Source organism: Lactuca sativa, chromosome 4 (assembly GCF_002870075.4).
Source record: "Lactuca sativa cultivar Salinas chromosome 4, Lsat_Salinas_v11, whole genome shotgun sequence".
NCBI classification, from domain to species: Eukaryota; Viridiplantae; Streptophyta; class Magnoliopsida; order Asterales; family Asteraceae; genus Lactuca; species Lactuca sativa.
Genome location: NC_056626.2, coordinates 327,746,765 through 327,764,893, shown reverse-complemented (window position 1 = coordinate 327,764,893; position 18,129 = coordinate 327,746,765). Strand labels below are relative to the sequence as shown.

The window sequence follows — 18,129 nt, the reverse complement described above, 5'->3', positions numbered from 1 at the left end:
TTTTTTCCTGTTAAAAGAAAAAAAATGATTTTTTTTGTAAACTTGAGCCAAAATGAAATAACCGGGACTTTTACGTTCAAAAAAAATCTTGAGACTAAAATATAACTTTTCCGAAAATATTGGGACGATTCTGACCATTTCATTTTCTTATATAAAGTTCAAGTTTCACTATATTACACTAAAAATAAAAATTGAATAGTTAAAATTTAGTAAAAAAGAAATTAAAATGTTGAAACAAAACTAAAAATATCAGATTTTACGCACATTTTTTAAAAACAGTAATTAATTAATTAATCTTGATAGAACATTTACGAATTCAAATTATTATCTATATCAATGACCCGCACTCTCTATATACAAATCGGTGAAAGAAAATTAGACCACGGCATATCCAACGACACTTCTCATTCGGCCGGCTCATGGAACACATGATACAAAATTAAGCATTTAAAAACAAGCATAGACTTCAGTGGACGACTGGACTCCAATTTCGCTATTTGTTAAACCCATAAAAAATGCGGCAATCTAGACCCCCATGACTCTGCGACGACTCCACCGGAAACAATGGCGACGATAGCAGTTATACTGTTGATATTACTCTCGATTGATCATCGGAAAACGCTCGCTGATTCCATTAAACAGCCGGAAGCGATTGGTTATGGGTATTCTCTCCGATCTATTGCCCTAGGTTCGTCTGGAAAATCATTGGTCGCTGATCTTCAACTGAATAAGAAATCTTCGTTGTTTGGACCTGACATCGATGAGCTTCAACTCTTCGCAAGGTACTTCTGATTTCGTCAAATCTCAATTTGTTTCCAGAATCAATTATGTTCTTTTATTTTGTTTTCAAACGGTAGAACAATCTAAAGTTAAATTTTGTATTTATTTGGATATTTTTAACTTTTGTTCTAATCTTAGTTTTGAAATCTAAACTGTTCTTTAATCAGAAAAGATCGATAATAACTTCGAATATATTTTCAGTTTCTTATTTTCTTTCGATCTCATTATTTATTTATTTATTTATTCTGTATATGAAATGAGTTCATTGATTAAAATCCAATCATTTATTAAATCAATTTTTTTATATATTGGATTTTATAGCTGAACCAATCTAATTTAGCCCGAACCGATCGATTGATATTGTATTGGATTGGTTTTATCTATTTAATAGTATTTTTTAGGGTAAATTGCAGGAATGGTGCATTTGGTTTGGGATAATTTCCGTGGTTTGTCCTAAAAGTTTTTTTTTTTTTTTTTTTTGTTGCGTCTTTAGTCTATCTTTGACTTAAAATGAGTTTTTTTTTACCGCTATTAATTTCTTTTTTATCCAAACAAAATTTATTTGATTTTTATATCGGATAACTAATGATAACTAAAAATAAAATCAGACACAATTCCACCAAATAAGACTAAGAAAGTGACACTTTACGTTTTCAACTTACTTTTTAATTAAATAATTAATAATATTAATTGGATTTGGATAATAATATTGGAAGTTAATTAGATTAAAATTGGATATACAGTTGGATCAGACCACTTCGAGTATCCATTGAATTGCCAGGATAATCCAATTACGGATCAAAACCATTTTGAAATTTAGCATCCGATCCAGTTTAATTGCAATTGGATATTCAATCCAATTGGTCGGTTTGTAATTGGATGAGTTGGTTCCAATTGGATTGGTTAATTTCTACACACTCCTATGAAATAAGTTGTTGATTAATATTTGAGGTTCAAAAATCAAGATCTAGCCCCAGACATTACTTCAAAGTCATAATTTATGTTTTTTTTGGTTTATATATATATATATATATATATATATATATATATATATATATATATATATATATATATATATATATATATATATATATAATTTCTATTTCATTTTTGATATATTCCTTTAAAATTTTCTTATACACATGTTTTTAAAACTTTGAGAAAAAAAGATTTATTATCATGATTTTTTCAACTAAATTAGACATTTTTATGTTATTGTATTGTAATCTAATTCATTGTTGATATGTTTTCTTCAGTTTTTTTTATTGGATTTCAAACATAGTAATGTACTAAATATTTCCTTCCCAAGAACACACATTGCTATAACAAGGTGTGAATAATTCAAATTTATGTTTTCTTTAAAGCTTTGAAACAGTTGATTGTTTGAGGGTTCGAATCATCGATGCTAAGAACCAAAGATGGGAAATTCCAACCCAAATCCTTCCACGCCAACCACAAACATTCGATTTGCCCCTAAAAATCCGTCAACAAATTCCGACAAAACTCCTCCTCTCAGATCCCACCTCCGACCTCATCCTAACATTGCACAACACCACCATCGGTACAATCACTCAATTCGGATTCACAATTGCCCGTCGCTCCACCGGTGATATACTCTTCGACACCTCTGACACCGTCCTCATCTTCAAAGATCAGTACCTCGAACTAACATCTTCACTTCCTGCTAACCGATCCTCAATCTATGGTATCGGAGAGCACACCAAGCGTTCATTCAAATTAGCGCACAATCAAACCCTAACCCTTTGGAATGCTGATATCCCAAGCACCAACCCTGATCTCAATCTGTATGGATCACATCCGTATTATATGGATGTCAGATCATCAGATTTTGATGGTAAAGTGGTGGCCGGGACTACTCATGGTGTATTGTTGCTCAATAGCAATGGTATGGATGTTTTGTATAAAGGCGATAGGATTACATATAAGGTAATTGGGGGTGTTCTTGATTTCTATTTCTTTGGTGGGCCTTCGCCTAAATTAGTCATGGATCAGTACACTCGTTTAATCGGACGACCAACTCCCATGCCCTATTGGTCCTTCGGTGAGTTCATTTACGTTTTAATTGGATTCTCCCTTCCAATTTGAAAACTGACTTATTTTGTTTACAAAATTAAGCTAATAATATACATATTGGTAAGTTGGTTTACAGGGTTCCATCAGTGTAGATGGGGTTACAAAGATGTTGAGGATCTTGAGAATGTTGTTGCTGGATATGCAAAAGCCAACATCCCACTGGAGGTTATGTGGACAGATATAGATTATATGGATGCTTATAAAGATTTCACTTTAGACCCTACTAATTTTCCTCTGGATAAAATGTTGGCATTTGTTAAAAATCTTCACCAAAATGGTCAAAAATATGTGCTCATATTAGATCCAGGTACTTTCCGCATTATTTTTTAATACACAATCGTCTCTTATAGTTTAATAAAAGTCTAAATGCAAGAAATAGCAATGTACTTGACTACTTTCACACATCTGTTCATTATAGCATCTAAATTTTTCTTCTTCCTATTACACAATTGTAGTTTCAATTATTATTCTTATTAACACACTATACTTTAAACAAACTACCCAATTATAGCATTGTAGTTTCAAATTTTCCTTATTATAGCAATGCACATCGATTTATATTTGCATAACATTTCTACAATTTGGTAGATATTTTAAAATGCAATGTTGTAATAAAAAGAAATGAAAGTAGGATGCTATAAATATAATAAACAAATCAACGAAAGTACATTACTATTTTTTGCATTTAATTGTATATAAAACAATGTTGCATTGTAGTAAAGTGTGAATTTATATTGGTCTAATGGTTTCTTGTAGGTATCAGTGTGAACACAACATATGAAACATACATTAGAGGACTAAAAGCCGATATCTATATAAAACGTGAAGGAATACCATATGTAGGCGAGGTTTGGCCTGGAATTGTTAACTTCCCGGATTTTTTAAATCCAAAAGGAAGGATGTTTTGGGGTGATGAGATCAAAAGATTTCACAATCTTCTTCCATTTGATGGCATTTGGCTTGACATGAATGAAGAAGCAAATTCCATTTCCTCCCCTCCAATTCCCACTTCAAAACTCGATAATCCTCCGTATAAAATTAACAACTCCGGAATCCAAATGCCAATTAATAACAAAACCGTTCCTGCAAGTTCGTTGCATTTTGGGAACATCACTGCTTACGATGCACATAATTTGTATGGATTTATGGAAGCCAGGTCAACAAAGGCTGCTTTGGTCAAAATAACAGGAAAACGCCCGTTTATACTTTCAAGATCAACGTTTGTGGGGTCCGGGAGATTTACAGCACATTGGACTGGAGATAATGCTGCGACATGGGATGACTTGGCGTATTCCATTCCGAGTATTTTGAATTCCGGGTTGTTTGGGATTCCAATGGTGGGGGCTGATATTTGTGGCTTTTTCGGAAATACTACCGAAGAACTCTGTCAGCGATGGATTCAGGTACGCATTGTGAACCCTTTGTTTTCAAAAAATATCTGAAAGCACAATTTATTTAGAGATTTCAAGAAGTAAGACAGTTGAACATGTAATAATTTTAGGCTTTTTGAAATTACAAGGGTTAGATGCAAAACTAGCGACATACATTCATTGAATTGTTTATACTTTCATTTCTTCCTATTCCAACATTGTATTTTGACAAAACTATACAATTATAGCAATGTCTTCCAAAATACAAAGCAATTTTCACTACTATAATTTGGTAGATTTTTCAAAGTATAATGTCTTTTAAGGATAAAATTGAAAGTACAATGTCTTAGTTAATAGTTAGTCAAACCACATTAGAAAAAAAATTGAAAGTACACTGATACAATACAAAGAAAGGAAACTAGGATGCTATAATACTCAAATATATATATATATATATATATATATATATATATATATATATATATATATATATATATATATATATATATATATATATATGAAAGTTTTAGTTGTTATTTTGTGCATTTAACCCAAGTATATAGTATTTTAGGGTTATATGCCAAAACTAGTATCCTATTTTTAAATTTATTTTGATAAATTATATCATCCGGTCTCCATTTTCCATTTTCCTATTACAACATTAAACCTTGGAAAACATTTCCACTTACAACATGATCTTTCAAATACAAAGCAATTTTCACTGTGATTGTAGTGTAAAAAAACATAGAAAGCAAAATGTTATCGTTGAGTAATTTTCAAACTATGTGATTTGCAGTTAGGTGCTTTTTACCCATTTGCAAGAGACCATTCCGACATACAAAGCACAAGACAAGAGCTTTACCTTTGGGATTCAGTAGCAGCAACATCTCGAAAAGTCCTCAGCCTTCGTTACCAAATGCTCCCTTATCTCTACATGTTAATGTATGAAGCCCATTCAAAAGGCACTCCCATCGCACGACCTCTCTTCTTCTCATTCCCGGAAGACACCAACACTTACAATATCAGCACACAGTTTCTCCTCGGAAAAGGCGTACTAATCTCCCCCGTTTTAACCCCCAAAACAGTCACCATCAACGCATACTTCCCATCTGGAAACTGGTTCGATCTATTCAATTATTCCAATTCGGTGAGTGTAGAATCAGGGAGTTATGTCACACTCGATTCACCTGCTGACCATATAAACGTTCATATTCGCGAAGGGAACATAATCGCGTTACAGAGAGAAGGTTTGACCACGGAAATAGTCAAGGAGTCGCCGTTTCACATACTGGTGGCGGTTGGTGGGAGTGAGAATAGCACCGGGGAGGTGTTTTTGGACGATGGGGAGGAATTAGGGTTTGGGGGAGAAGGTGGGAACTGGACGTTGGTGAGATTTTCAACGCGATTTGAGGGGAAAGTTGTGATTTTAAGATCGGAGGTGGAGAATGGAGGTTTTGCGTTGAGTCGGAAGTGGATTATCGAGAAGCTGACGTTTATTGGGTTGGAAAATGTTTCAGGGAAAACTGGTTGTGACGACGTGGGACATACAGGAACAGTGAAGATCTGTGGCGCTGGGAAATTCCGTACGGTGGTGATGACGGGTTTGTCTGTATTGATTGGAGAAGGGTTCGAGTTCACGTTGGACCTCGGTGGCGGTGGTGCCGTGGTGATGAAGAAAAAATAAGAAAATTATAATTTTATAAAATAGTCTTTATGATGATTTTTGACACCGTGTATTTTACTTAGACTTGTGTAGTTCTGTTGAAATTAAGTAAAACTGTTGAATTAAATAAAACTTTAAACTTGTTAGATGATGTTACAAACCAAATTCCAGGTGAATTCTTTTGGTTATTGGGTTGTATGGAGAGGGTATGTATGTATATGTTCAATTTTTCTGAGAAAAGTGAGTGCAAACCTGATATCATGGCATATAATGGAATCGTTGCACAAACTATCTAAGGAACTATTATTGTTGCTAAAGCATTAGAAGACCCTATAATTCTTTGATCGATAAAGTTGTATATCCCTCGTGTCAAATAGACCTGTTGCGGGTTGCCTATCACCTTTAATATCGGGTGTTATTATGAACACACCAACTTACATTATCTCTATATATCATAAAACTTAGTTTTTACGTTATTATTATCATATCATTTAGCGTAATCATTATATTCAAGATAATTTTCTTACAACCTAATCATTTCACTTCAAACCGGGCATATGATGTAAACAAATTTTACATATAAAGGCTCATACTATATACGGTGTTCAAATAGTAAAATGGGGTGTCTTTTTAGCCAACCTCATTAATTAATTACTATATTATTATTATTATTATTAGTATTTAATAGTTTAATTTATCATTTTCATCAAACCGGGCATATGATGTAAACAAATTTTACATATTAAGTTTCTCATTTTTATATTATTTTTGATTTTGATCTTTTAGTATTTTTTAATATAAATAAATACATCATATATTAGCGATTTTACATATATAGTCCTTTATTTTATATATTATTTTATATTTTAATCTTCTATATTGTTTAATATAAATAAGTTACATGTACGGTTTTTATAGTCTAAACATTATATATATATATATATATATATATATATATATATATATATATATATATATATATATATATATATATATATATATATATATATATATATATATATACTGTGACATCCTATATTTTGTTTATGATACGAAGAACAATATATTTTTTGTTCGTACGTTGAGATACTAAACGAATGAATATAAATGATTGTTCTTAGTGATCGAAAGGAAAAAACTATTGTTCAAACTTGTTTGTTTAGTTAAACGAAAAAAAAAACATATTTAGAATCGTTCGTTTATCAAATAAGAAACAATAAATTTATTTTTGTCAAACAGTTTAGATATATATTTCGTTTGTTTTTTAAGAAAAAATTAATTGCATTTTAGTAAATATATTGTATATATAATAAAACTAATAAAAAGAATTTAAGAGAACACTCCATTTTAAGAAGTCTGATCTATCTTGCATTAGACCATGAATTTACTTTATATATTAATTATATTAATATTATCTTTTTATATTACTATTAAAAAAATTTAAAAGTTATTAATTTTATCTTAAATTTAAATTTTTTTAAAATGATAATTATGCAAAAATAAAAAGGTTATGCAATTGGTTTTAGATACCAAATAAAAGCCTTACTTTTACAAAAATAAAAAGACATAAACAACTTAATTTCACATAATTGTGATTAAACTTTTATACGGTTCAAACCTTGAAATTATAATGATAATAACTTTTACATATGTCTAGTTTTTGGATATAAAAAATAACCTATTAAAATTAAAACGATGATAATGATTATAAATTTATATTTGTATAGTAATGTAAAAATTAAAATTTAGTATGCATGGTTTGACAAAGAAATCATAAAAGAAAAAAAAAAAAAAAAGCCTTATGAGTTATTTTATTTTTTTCTTTAGGTAAAAAATCATAAAAAAAAAAAAATAATGAATAAAAGAGACAAGGTGTCTATCTTAAAATATAAAATAGAAAATAAGGTGTGTCTTAAAAAATCAAAGAAATCATTAAAAAACGCGTGAGTAAATGGGAATATACAATTTTCAATATTTATTTTTTTTTAAAAAGTAAATAGGCTATTATTAAAAATAGGTTACATGTTAGATTGGTGTGCTGATTAGCTTGGTGTGTATTTGACACACCAATTTAACCTGTATCACACACAAATCTATTTTTTTTAAACAATTAAATGTAGGAAATTATATTAGTATAATTACTTTCTAGTATTTTACAAGTAACCATTATTTTTTTTTCTTTGACATACTTTCTAATACTTTACAAATAACCACTATTTTTTTCTTTGCCAAACCACGGTTCATTGTTTCTTTGTTCTTTTTTTTATTATTATTATTTTAATATATGTCTTATTTTTATTTGTTTGTTACATATCCCTTTATATTTTAAGATTTTAATTAGCAAAACACAAACAGATTCAATTTATTTAATAATATTAAATTTTAATTTGCAAAAAATAAAAGATCAACTTATTTAATAATATTAAATTAATTATCTAAATTATTAAAAATCATTATTTATTAATATTATGATTTATTATTTTATTTATATTTTTTTATTTAATCATTTTTTATTGAAAAAACATCATAAATGGTCCCTATGGTTTTCCAAAATCTAAAGTTTAGTTTCCGTGGTTTAAAAACCTCACAGATGGTCCATGTGCTTTCAAAACTTTTGACAGTTGGTCCTTATTGTTAACTCCATTAATTTTGTCCGTTAACTGAAGGACATTTTCGTCTTTTCACTACCACAAGAACCATTTATGATGTTTTCTCTTATTTTATTTTTTTATATTAAAAATAATTATTTAATATGTAAAAGGTCCCACCTCTCTCTCTCTCTCTCTCTCTCTCTCTCTCTCTCTCTCTCTCTCTCTCTCTCTCTCTCCCCCCCCCCCCTAAATCCCTAGCCTCCTCAAATCCTGCCACCTTCTCCTTCATCAAAACCTCCATCGTCAATGCAAGAAACTACAGTCAGGGGGCTTCAAAATTGTCGTAAACTAATCACCATGGAGGCTAAGCTTTTTAATCTCAAGATCGAGTCCTTATAAACTGAAAACAAGAGATTAGAGGCACAAATGGCGGATTATACGAAGGTTTTAGCGGATCTTGAAGCTGCAAAAAGTTAAAATTAAAGTTCTAAAGAGGAAAGTTGTAACAGTCGACTTCTAAAGTATAAATTAATTTAAATTCTTAAGTTTTATTTGGGCTATGATTGGAATTATGCATATTGGATTGGACCTCTTTGGCTTTTGGGCTGAGTAATAGGCTACCCATAAGTCGTACGCGGGGCGTAACCCGTTGTACGCGGGGCGTAATGATTAATGATACGCGGGGGACTAGAAGCGTACGCGCAGCGTACCATAAGGTACACCCAGCATACTCGGCCAAATGCAAACCCTAATTTTCGGGGTTTAAGGGCTATATAAACCCCATTATAGCCTCCTCCCCGATTTCTAACCAGTCTCCTCACCCACAAGAAAACCTTAACTTGTTCTTATCCTCTCTTTTATGTGTGAAGTAGCTTTTGTGAGAGTTTTAGTGAAAGGAAGTGGTGGAGAAGGAAGAGAAAGGTTGGAGAAGAAGCTTGAGCTCAGAGATCTGGACTAAGCACACACTTGGTCATCAAAGGAAGGTATAAAGTTATGAACTTTCTTCCTTTTCATTCTAGATCTAAGGTTATGGAAGTTTGGACCTTTTCAAGTCCAAAGGTTGAGTCTTGATTTTGTAAATCGGTTTTGGAGCTTGGGTTGCCATCCTTAGGGCTCAAAAACACTTTCCTACCAATAAAGTTTCAATCTTTGAAGCTTACATGAATCCATGCATGAGATCTAGTTAACTCCATAGACGTAGAATGTTATTTGTGCAAGTTTGAGCCTTTATGAGACTTGTAAGCCATGAAGTAAGCAACTTTATGGCTTAAGTCATGGAATAAGCTTAGGATCTGGGTTTGTAGCTTCTGGATCGAGATATTAAGCACTTAATGAGAAAGTGGCTTAACAGGGCTGTACGTTGGGCATACAAGGAGGTACGCGTTGCGTACAAGCCAGCAGCCAGTACATTCAGCGTACCTTGGTGTACGTCTCGCGTACGCTGCCAGTTTGGGCTTCGAGTGTCTTGGGCCTCGGTGTGGGCTGAGTTTTAGACTTAGGGTCTTTGGGCCTTAGTGGCCATCAGATTTCAGTTGGTCTGGACCAAGGTTTTAGTATTGGGCTTGAGTAAGGCCCAATAAAAGGTTTTGGGCCCAATATAGAAAATTGGGCCATTATTGGGCCTGTAGTGGGTCCATTGATGGACTTATAGGGAATTGAGGGTTTGGGCCATGTTGTGACCCATGCCGTAGCAGGGGTAAAAGGGTCACTTTACCCATAGGAGAATCCCTATTCTGATTTAGTGTTTTATTTCCCATGATAGCCGGGAAGCAGCCAGAGCAGCAGTCAGGGATTTCTCATTTAGGAGTTCAATAGTCAGCATCACGAGGTGAGTTTCCTTCCAGTAGGAACAGGTCTACAGCCACAATGTCGGCCCGTTTAGTTAGCAGTCAGTTTCGGACTTCGGTATGATGCAGTAGTTCAGAGTGCTTGATGTCTTTGTGATTCAAGCATGTTTATGTGTTATGTGTTCCGGACTTCAGTCCGATGCAGTATGCAGTATATGTGTTTATGCTAGTTGATATGTGTTTATGCTATGCTATGTTTAGTCAGTTCCGGACTTCGGTCCGATGCAGGGGACAAGGTCCCAGTCAGTCCCGGACCTCGGTCCGATGCAGTTAGTTCCGGACTTCAGTCTGATGCAGGGGACAAGGTCCCAGTCAGTTCCGGACTTCGGTTCGATGCAGTTTCCGTACTTCGGTCCGATGCAGGGGGAAAGGCCCTGGTCAGTTTCTGGACTCCGGTCCGATGCAGTGGGCAAGGCCCAATATGTGCTTCATATGTTATTGTATGGTATGTGGTAGTTTGGGGGAGCTCACTAAGCTTCGTGCTTACAATTTCAGTTTTGGTTTCAGGTACTTCCACAAGTAAAGGGAAGAGCTCGGGAATGATGGCATCGCACACACCACGGCTTCAGTTTTTGTCCTGGGAGTTGATTCAGTTTTTTCTTAGATATGATTTGATACAGTTTTTCTCACAATACTTTATTATGGTTTTGAGATATTGACGTATGAGTTTTTACTTTATGATATTGATATGATGATTTTAGTATTGTTAAACAAAAATTTTTGGATCGTATTTTGGGATGTTACAAAAGTTTGAGTGGAAACCGCGCAAAATAAGGAACGGATCTTGGATCTGCAACAATGAGTTGAAAAAAATGTCGGAGGGTGAACACGAAGGTGTTGTTGGGATTGATCCAACGGTTCAATAAAAGCACTGTAAATTGAAGGATCTAGAAGATGAAACAGAGGAATTGAGGAATTCGAATTCTAGTTTGCAGATTGAAAGTCTTGAAGGTGGTTTTTATCCATGAACGATTTTAGGAAGCAAGTCTGCATCAATCGACAATGGCTTTGGCATCCACCAATTAATAAAGCGAGGTCCCAAACCATCTAATAATCTATCGGCTTCCCTTTCGTAAAGTGACCCTTGTATAGGCATCGTCTCCTCTTTTCGACCATGGAAACTAGATCGCATCTCTCTGTAATTGCATCCTCTGTAGATAACAAGAGTATATTTTTTACTCCATATCACTAAGCCTCCTGTTTTACTCTGCCATGAAGAAAATGTTGGATTAGTGTCTAAGTCCATAACTATTTTGGTATGTACTTAACCCGATGGTGCATGGTCCTTTTGGGTTACATTCACCAAAACAACTTGATAGGATGAATTATGGAGAGAAAGGATTAAATATGATTTATTAATATATTATGAGAATAATATATTAAAGGAGAAATCATATTTTTTAATTAATATTAGTCAATAATTAATTGGTAATTAGTTTTGTGACTAAAAGAGATTAATTAAACTTAAGGGACTGGAATTGTAATTATAAGATAATTGCAATTTGGGCCATGGATTGTCTTATATTAAGGAGTGGACGAATTCTATGGGGAAACCCATGAGAAATCGTCCAAGCCCTTAAGGAAAGGAGTCCATGGGTTGCTTAGGGCTTAAGCATCCAAATTAGGGTTTCCTTGTTAGATAACCTTAATAGCCTCACTATATATAAGACCCTTATGACCCAAAAACGTGGCTATGACTTCTTCTAGGGTTAGAACACGTTTTGGGCAGCCTCCATCCTCTCTCCTCTTCATCCTCTTGCTTATGGTGTTTGTGAACCATTAGAGGAGTGACATTTGTGACTCTAAGCTTTCTAAAGTCAATACAAAGAGGAATTGAGATTGTTATTGCTACATAACAATCAAGGTAACATCTTAAACCTATTCTCATGTTAATATGATTACTTGTATGCTAGAATTAGGGTTTATAGTCTTAGATAACTTGCATGTACAATAGAGAAACCTAGATCCAAGCATTAGGGTTTGTATGAGCACATAGGATGTTCTTAGGACCAAAACCCATCAGAAAAGTTGTAGATTTGATTCATATCTTGCTAGAGAATTACAAGATGTGATTACGAAACATTACGAACCTCGACGATTTCGCGTGCTTTATCCATGTTTCGACACAAGGGCATATCGAATTTGAGCATAGTGAGTTCATCAATTTTCCAAATTAGCCTAATTTGTTCAAGAAACCTTCCATTTAATTTTGGGTTTGGGTTTTGAAAAAGAAATTGTTTTAAAGATGAAAATGTTAAAGAGCATTTTTTGGGTGTAGAGAGAGAGAGAGAGGTGGGACCTTTTACATATTAAATAATTATTTTTAATATAAAAATATAAAATAAGAGAAACATCATAAATGGTCATTGTGGTAGTGAAAAGACGAAAATGTCATTCAGTTAACGGACAAAACTAATGAAGTTAGCAATAAGGACCAACTGTCAAAAGTTTTGAAAACACAGGGACCATCTATAAGGTTTTTAAACCACTGAGACTAAACTTCAGATTTTGAAAAACCATAGAAACCATTTATGATGTTTTTTTCTTTTTTATTTAATTTTCTTGCCGTTTTATTCGAATATGTAGATTTAATGTTATTTATTTATTTATTTTTTTGATGTTTTGTTAATTTGTCTATTTTTTTTTGAACTTTTTGATGTTATTGTCCGTTTATATTATTTAATTTTAACTTTTCGATATTTTTTCCGTTTATTCGAAACTCGCTCTTAACAAAATAAAATCATTTGAATTTGAAACTTTTTTCTACAGCTCATGATTTTTTTTTGAAAAAGTGTTAAAAATATATGTTCAAACGTTGTAAAAAGTTTAAAGAAGAGTTGAAAAAGTAAGAAAAAATTATAAACAATATGACGGCGGTATCAGCGTAACGCCTGATGGTCCGGGATTCGGTGGTCCAACGGCGGCAACTTTGTGGTTTGGTGGTCCGGCGAAGCGACGATGAAATATAACTTCTAATATTTAGTTTTTATATGTATAATTATTTGATATACCGAATGCCTCCTATTTCAACGTTATCGCCGGCGAAATATTTAATCAACTTTTTAATATTTTTATTTTTTATTAATTTTTTTCATCGGTTTTTAATTATATATAAATTACAAAATCATAAATTAAACCCATAAATTTTTTGAGTATTTTTCAGTAGATATAAATTATTATGAGAGAAATATATATTATTATGAGAGAAATAACTATTTTAAATATTACATAATGTGAACCACCACATTATTACTCGTGCAGGACTAACAATGTAAAATTTATATACATATCTTATATCTATTACTACTGGTAAACGTTTATTTTTAAATAGTAAAAAAAGTTAAATACTAAAAGAAATCTATAAAAAAAAATATACATTGACATATCTTAAATAATCAGAAAAAAAAAGTTTTAAAGCAAGGTTGATAAGCAGGCAAACACAAAAGTCGTGGCAATCTTTAAAAAAAAGCTAAACATGGTTTTTGGGGTGTTTGGCTTAGCTTTTCACAGCCAAAATTCCTTTTTATAAAAGAAAAAAAACAAAAAGATGTTTGACAAACTAATAACTTTTGGAGTTTTAATAAAAAAAAAAAAAACTTTTTGGAAAAGTTAGGAAATCCTGACTTTTTGTAACTTTTTGGAAAAGTTCTTTTGAGCTTTTAAAAGCTAAGCCAAACACCCCATTTGTCTTGTTTTAATAAAACTAATAGATCTATAAAAAAAATGATTAAAGTAATGATAAAGTCCTTTAAAAAGCAATGTCAAATAATAATTACTATCATTAACCTAAAAAATAAACCTAATAATATAGATTGATGTTGTAGGTTAGTGTGTTCAAAGTAGGACCCTAAAGAAAATCCCTATGTCTATGGTAGCATCTTCATAGGCTCTTGGTTAATTGAAAACGCAAGTAACATCATCCAAATCTTAAGATGCTTCGAGCTTTCTTTCAGGTTGAAAGTCAACCTCTCCAAAAGCAATTTTTTTGGATTCACAGTTGGAGATTGGTCTTGGTCTTCATGCCTAGGCATTTTGAATTGCTTAAGTGGACCCCTTCTGTTCACCTACGTTTGGCCCCCGATGAGTGCTCAAATCTCCCGTATGTATATATCAACGAGCATCCTTAATAGAAAATTTCCACTCAAAACTTTCCAATTAGAAAGCAAAAACGTTGTCTTTCGGGGTGGTTTAACATTGTGCAAAGGTCATCCTTGGAAGCTTTGGGTCATGCTCACTTTTTAAAGCTCTTGAAAAGGTACTAAAACGCCTTGAAGGAACTCGAAAGATTTTTTTTTTATTTTTTTTTGTTTGGGGGTGGGAGTCAAGATCACAAACAATATGATATGTGTGGCATGGTGTAAAACTAGGGATCCAAAGAACGGAGGGGTGTTGGAGTTGGCATTTTAAGAGAACAAAACTTTGCAATATTGGGGATTTGTGGCGACGCTTCAAGGTTGGGGAACCGGTGATTTGGAAGGATGTATTTTTTGCATTACATAGCCCACGCATGGTCAGTTAGAAGGCTCTCAAGCACCACCATCCATACATGAGTGGAACTTGGAATACGATAGAAAAGATACCATCTCGGCTCCACGTGTGCAATATCCATCTAGCCAGCTCTTCCAAAAAGAATTAGGCTCTCGGAAAGTAAGGTTAAATTTTGGCTAGAGTCATGGCTTGGAAATACTCCTTTATCCCATTCTTTCCGCTGGGAGTTTTGTCTTGAACAAACAAAGAATATATTACACAGACCCAACCAATGTGGAGTTGGTCTCGCTGGGGAAATTTTTTGGCTAGTTGCAATGCTTGGAAACCCTCTGACAAGAGATCAAGTTTTGGGTTTGCTGACCGGTGAGTTTCTCTATTGTACCACATAGGTCGGCTTCTCTTTAGATGTTAGTATAACCACTCAATATATATATATATATATATATATATATATATATATATATATATATATATATATATATATATATATATATATATATATATATAGACACACACACACAGCTACAACCCGTGGGAACCACGGGTAAAATATTTTTGAAATTTTATTTTTGATTGTGAATTCCTTGAAGGATTTTGTAAGTTGTCGTACTGTTTTAACGTATCTCTCCATTCTCTTGTCTCTAGTTTCGAAACTTCCATTGACCTGATTAGCAGCCAATCTTGTAGGGTTGTTCATTGTTTGGATAAAACCGAATTGCCCAATTAGACAATTTGGATTGGATTATTTGGTTCGGATATTCGGATTTTTGGATTGGTTTTCAACAAAACCGAATTATTGTTTTGGATTTTGGATTGGTTTTGGTTTATAAAATAAGAACTGAATAGTCCAAAAAAACCAAATAAACATTATTTATTTATTTATTTATAATATATATCTATAGTTATCTATTAATTTGGTAATTTATTTTTTCAAATAAGTTCAAAATGTTTCACCCGATAAAAAAAACATCAATATATATTATCTCTCAAAAGATTTCTATCTATAAAATATTTAACTATAATATATCTTCTTAGTAGTTGTCTATAAATTTCAAATCAGAACTAAAGAATTTGTTTTCGCATCTTGTGTAAAATTGGGTAATATTATAATTATATGTCATTTTAAAATGTTTTGATTTTTGAAAACCGAATTATAAAAACTGATCCAACCGAAATGTAATTAGATCGCATCGGATCGGATTTGGATTTAATTTGGACCATTCGGTTCCATGTTTTAAAAACCGAAATTAATTTGGATTCACTTGATTGGTTCGGATCAAACCAATCCATCCAAATGAACATGTAACAGCCCGGAATTTCAGGTATTGTTATATTTATGATTTTGGGTGTTTTAAGAGGGGACTCGGCGAGTTGGAGCCTAGACTCGCCGAGTAGGATCGCGGATCTGGCCGCGGGTTCGCGACTGGACTCGACGAGTCCGGATATGGACTCGGCGAGTCTGCGCTGTATAGCGAAAACCCTAACCGTTCAGGTTTGGGATGTATATGAGGGACTTTATGGCCGTCATTGTTCACCCTAGCCCTCTGAGAGAAACCCTAATTCGATTGTGAGCAGCTGGAGCAAGGTAGAAGACCATTGTTGATTTTGGAAGTATTGTCTTGCAAGGAAGAGAAGGATTGGTTAAGGGAACAACAAAGGAAGCCACGTTCTGAGGATTGAGGACACAGAGAGCACGTTATTCAGGTAATATTTCGAATTGCATCCTTCTATGATTGATGTGTATATGGATTTAGGGTTTATTGAACCCTTTTGTGGCTAGATTGAGTATTACCTTAGTCCCCCAAACGATTGGAACTCTGTATTGGGACCTTTGGAGGTCCAGAATGTCCCATGCCTGAGCATTTCGGGAATCAATGGAGGTTTTGGATTGGAATCCTTATGCCTTAGGTCAAAATGTAAATTATGAGTCATGGGGTGTATTATGAGCACCGAAATGAGGACCTTACGTGATGAATCAGTCTAGGAAGGCCAGACCTAGGAATGGTCGGAGCAGTTCTGACCTTAGAAAGCAGTTTGAGCGGTTGCATGGCATGGACTCGCCGAGTCCGATGAACAGACTCGGCGAGTAGCTTGAAGATTAACTGGGACTCGTCGAGTTGTTCTTCAGACTCGGCGAGTTGAGTCGGGGTGGCCCCGCGATTCTTCCAGGAGAAACTCGTCGAGTCAAGGAGGATACTCGACGAGTAGAAAGGGAATCTTAGAGAACTGGTGAGGACGTCTAGACTCGCCGAGTCGCCCTAGCACTCGCCGAGTCAGATCAGGTTGACCGTTGACCGTTGACCAGAGTTGACCTATGTTTGACCTCTTAGGGATAGTCAAACTTAGAAGATAAAAGTGTTGATAAGAGATGTATGATATTATAGGGAGATTATAGCTCGGCGGATCGAGTACGAGTGACTTTGGGATTTGCCAGCTTTCGACATTCACAAGGTGAGTCTTCTCACTATACTGTACCCGGAAGGGTTTGACTGTGTGACCGGAAGGTCGAATATGATATGTGATATATGTGTTGTATGTGATAAGTTAATTGTTATGCGTGCTATGTATGTTATTTGGGCCGGAAGGCGTTGTGTTGTGGACCGTAAGGTTGGCGTGGGTAGAAGGTTTACCCAGCGGGGACGGAAGTCCCCTGAGACACATGAACCGGAAGGTCAGGGCCTGGAAAGGCGTATGTGCGTAAGTTGTATATTGGGGAACTCACTAAGCATTTATGCTTACAGTTGTTATATATGTGTTTCAGGTACTAGCGAGGACCGTGGGAAGGCGTCGGCGTGATCTGTACACACTGAAAGATGTTTTGTGATCTTGGGATTTAGATGATTTGTATTTTGACATGAGACTTGAAATGTTTATGCCTTGTTTTGAATAAAAATACTATATTTTGAAATGAAAAATTTGTTTGAAAATTTACGTTGTTACAATTGGTATCAGAGCCTTGGTTTGAGGGATTCGGGTGCACCTTCGGGCGTAACTGAACTCAAACCGAGGATTTGAGGAAAACTTTTACAATAAAGGCATAAACTTTTGTAAATGATTTTATGGTAAACAAGAAAGAAGCAGTGTGTACGATCAGTCAGCGCCCGAACGGTAAAGATCCCCAAAATACCTTACAATGTTATGTTAAGAGATAAAATATAATGTGAACTGTTATGCATGCTAGAAGACTAGGTATTCATGATAGGACTAGAGTGGCCTGATTTGTGATGCCTTAGTCTAGGGAAGTTTGCTGATATGAGATGCTTTGATAGCGTACAGATAGATAGCGCATATCAAAA

The 18,129-nt window shown here is 33.9% G+C and overlaps 1 protein-coding gene across 2 annotated transcripts; it reads left to right on the top strand.

Annotated features, from left to right (window-relative positions):
• Window positions 1–380: 380 nt before the first annotated feature.
• On the top strand, window positions 381–6,072 carry LOC111901862 (alpha-glucosidase). 2 transcript variants are annotated; one of them, XM_023897725.3, is made up of 5 exons: window positions 381–782; window positions 2,145–2,842; window positions 2,951–3,181; window positions 3,631–4,277; window positions 5,041–6,072. In XM_023897725.3, exons 1-5 carry the CDS (start codon window positions 565–567, stop codon window positions 5,926–5,928), a joined length of 2,682 nt encoding a protein of 893 aa, XP_023753493.1. In that variant the 5' UTR covers window positions 381–564; the 3' UTR covers window positions 5,929–6,072. The 2 variants fall into 2 exon arrangements, with proteins under 2 accessions (XP_023753493.1, XP_023753494.1); XM_023897726.3 differs by having other exon boundaries at window positions 613–782; window positions 2,156–2,842.
• The last annotated feature ends 12,057 nt before the right edge of the window (window positions 6,073–18,129 follow it).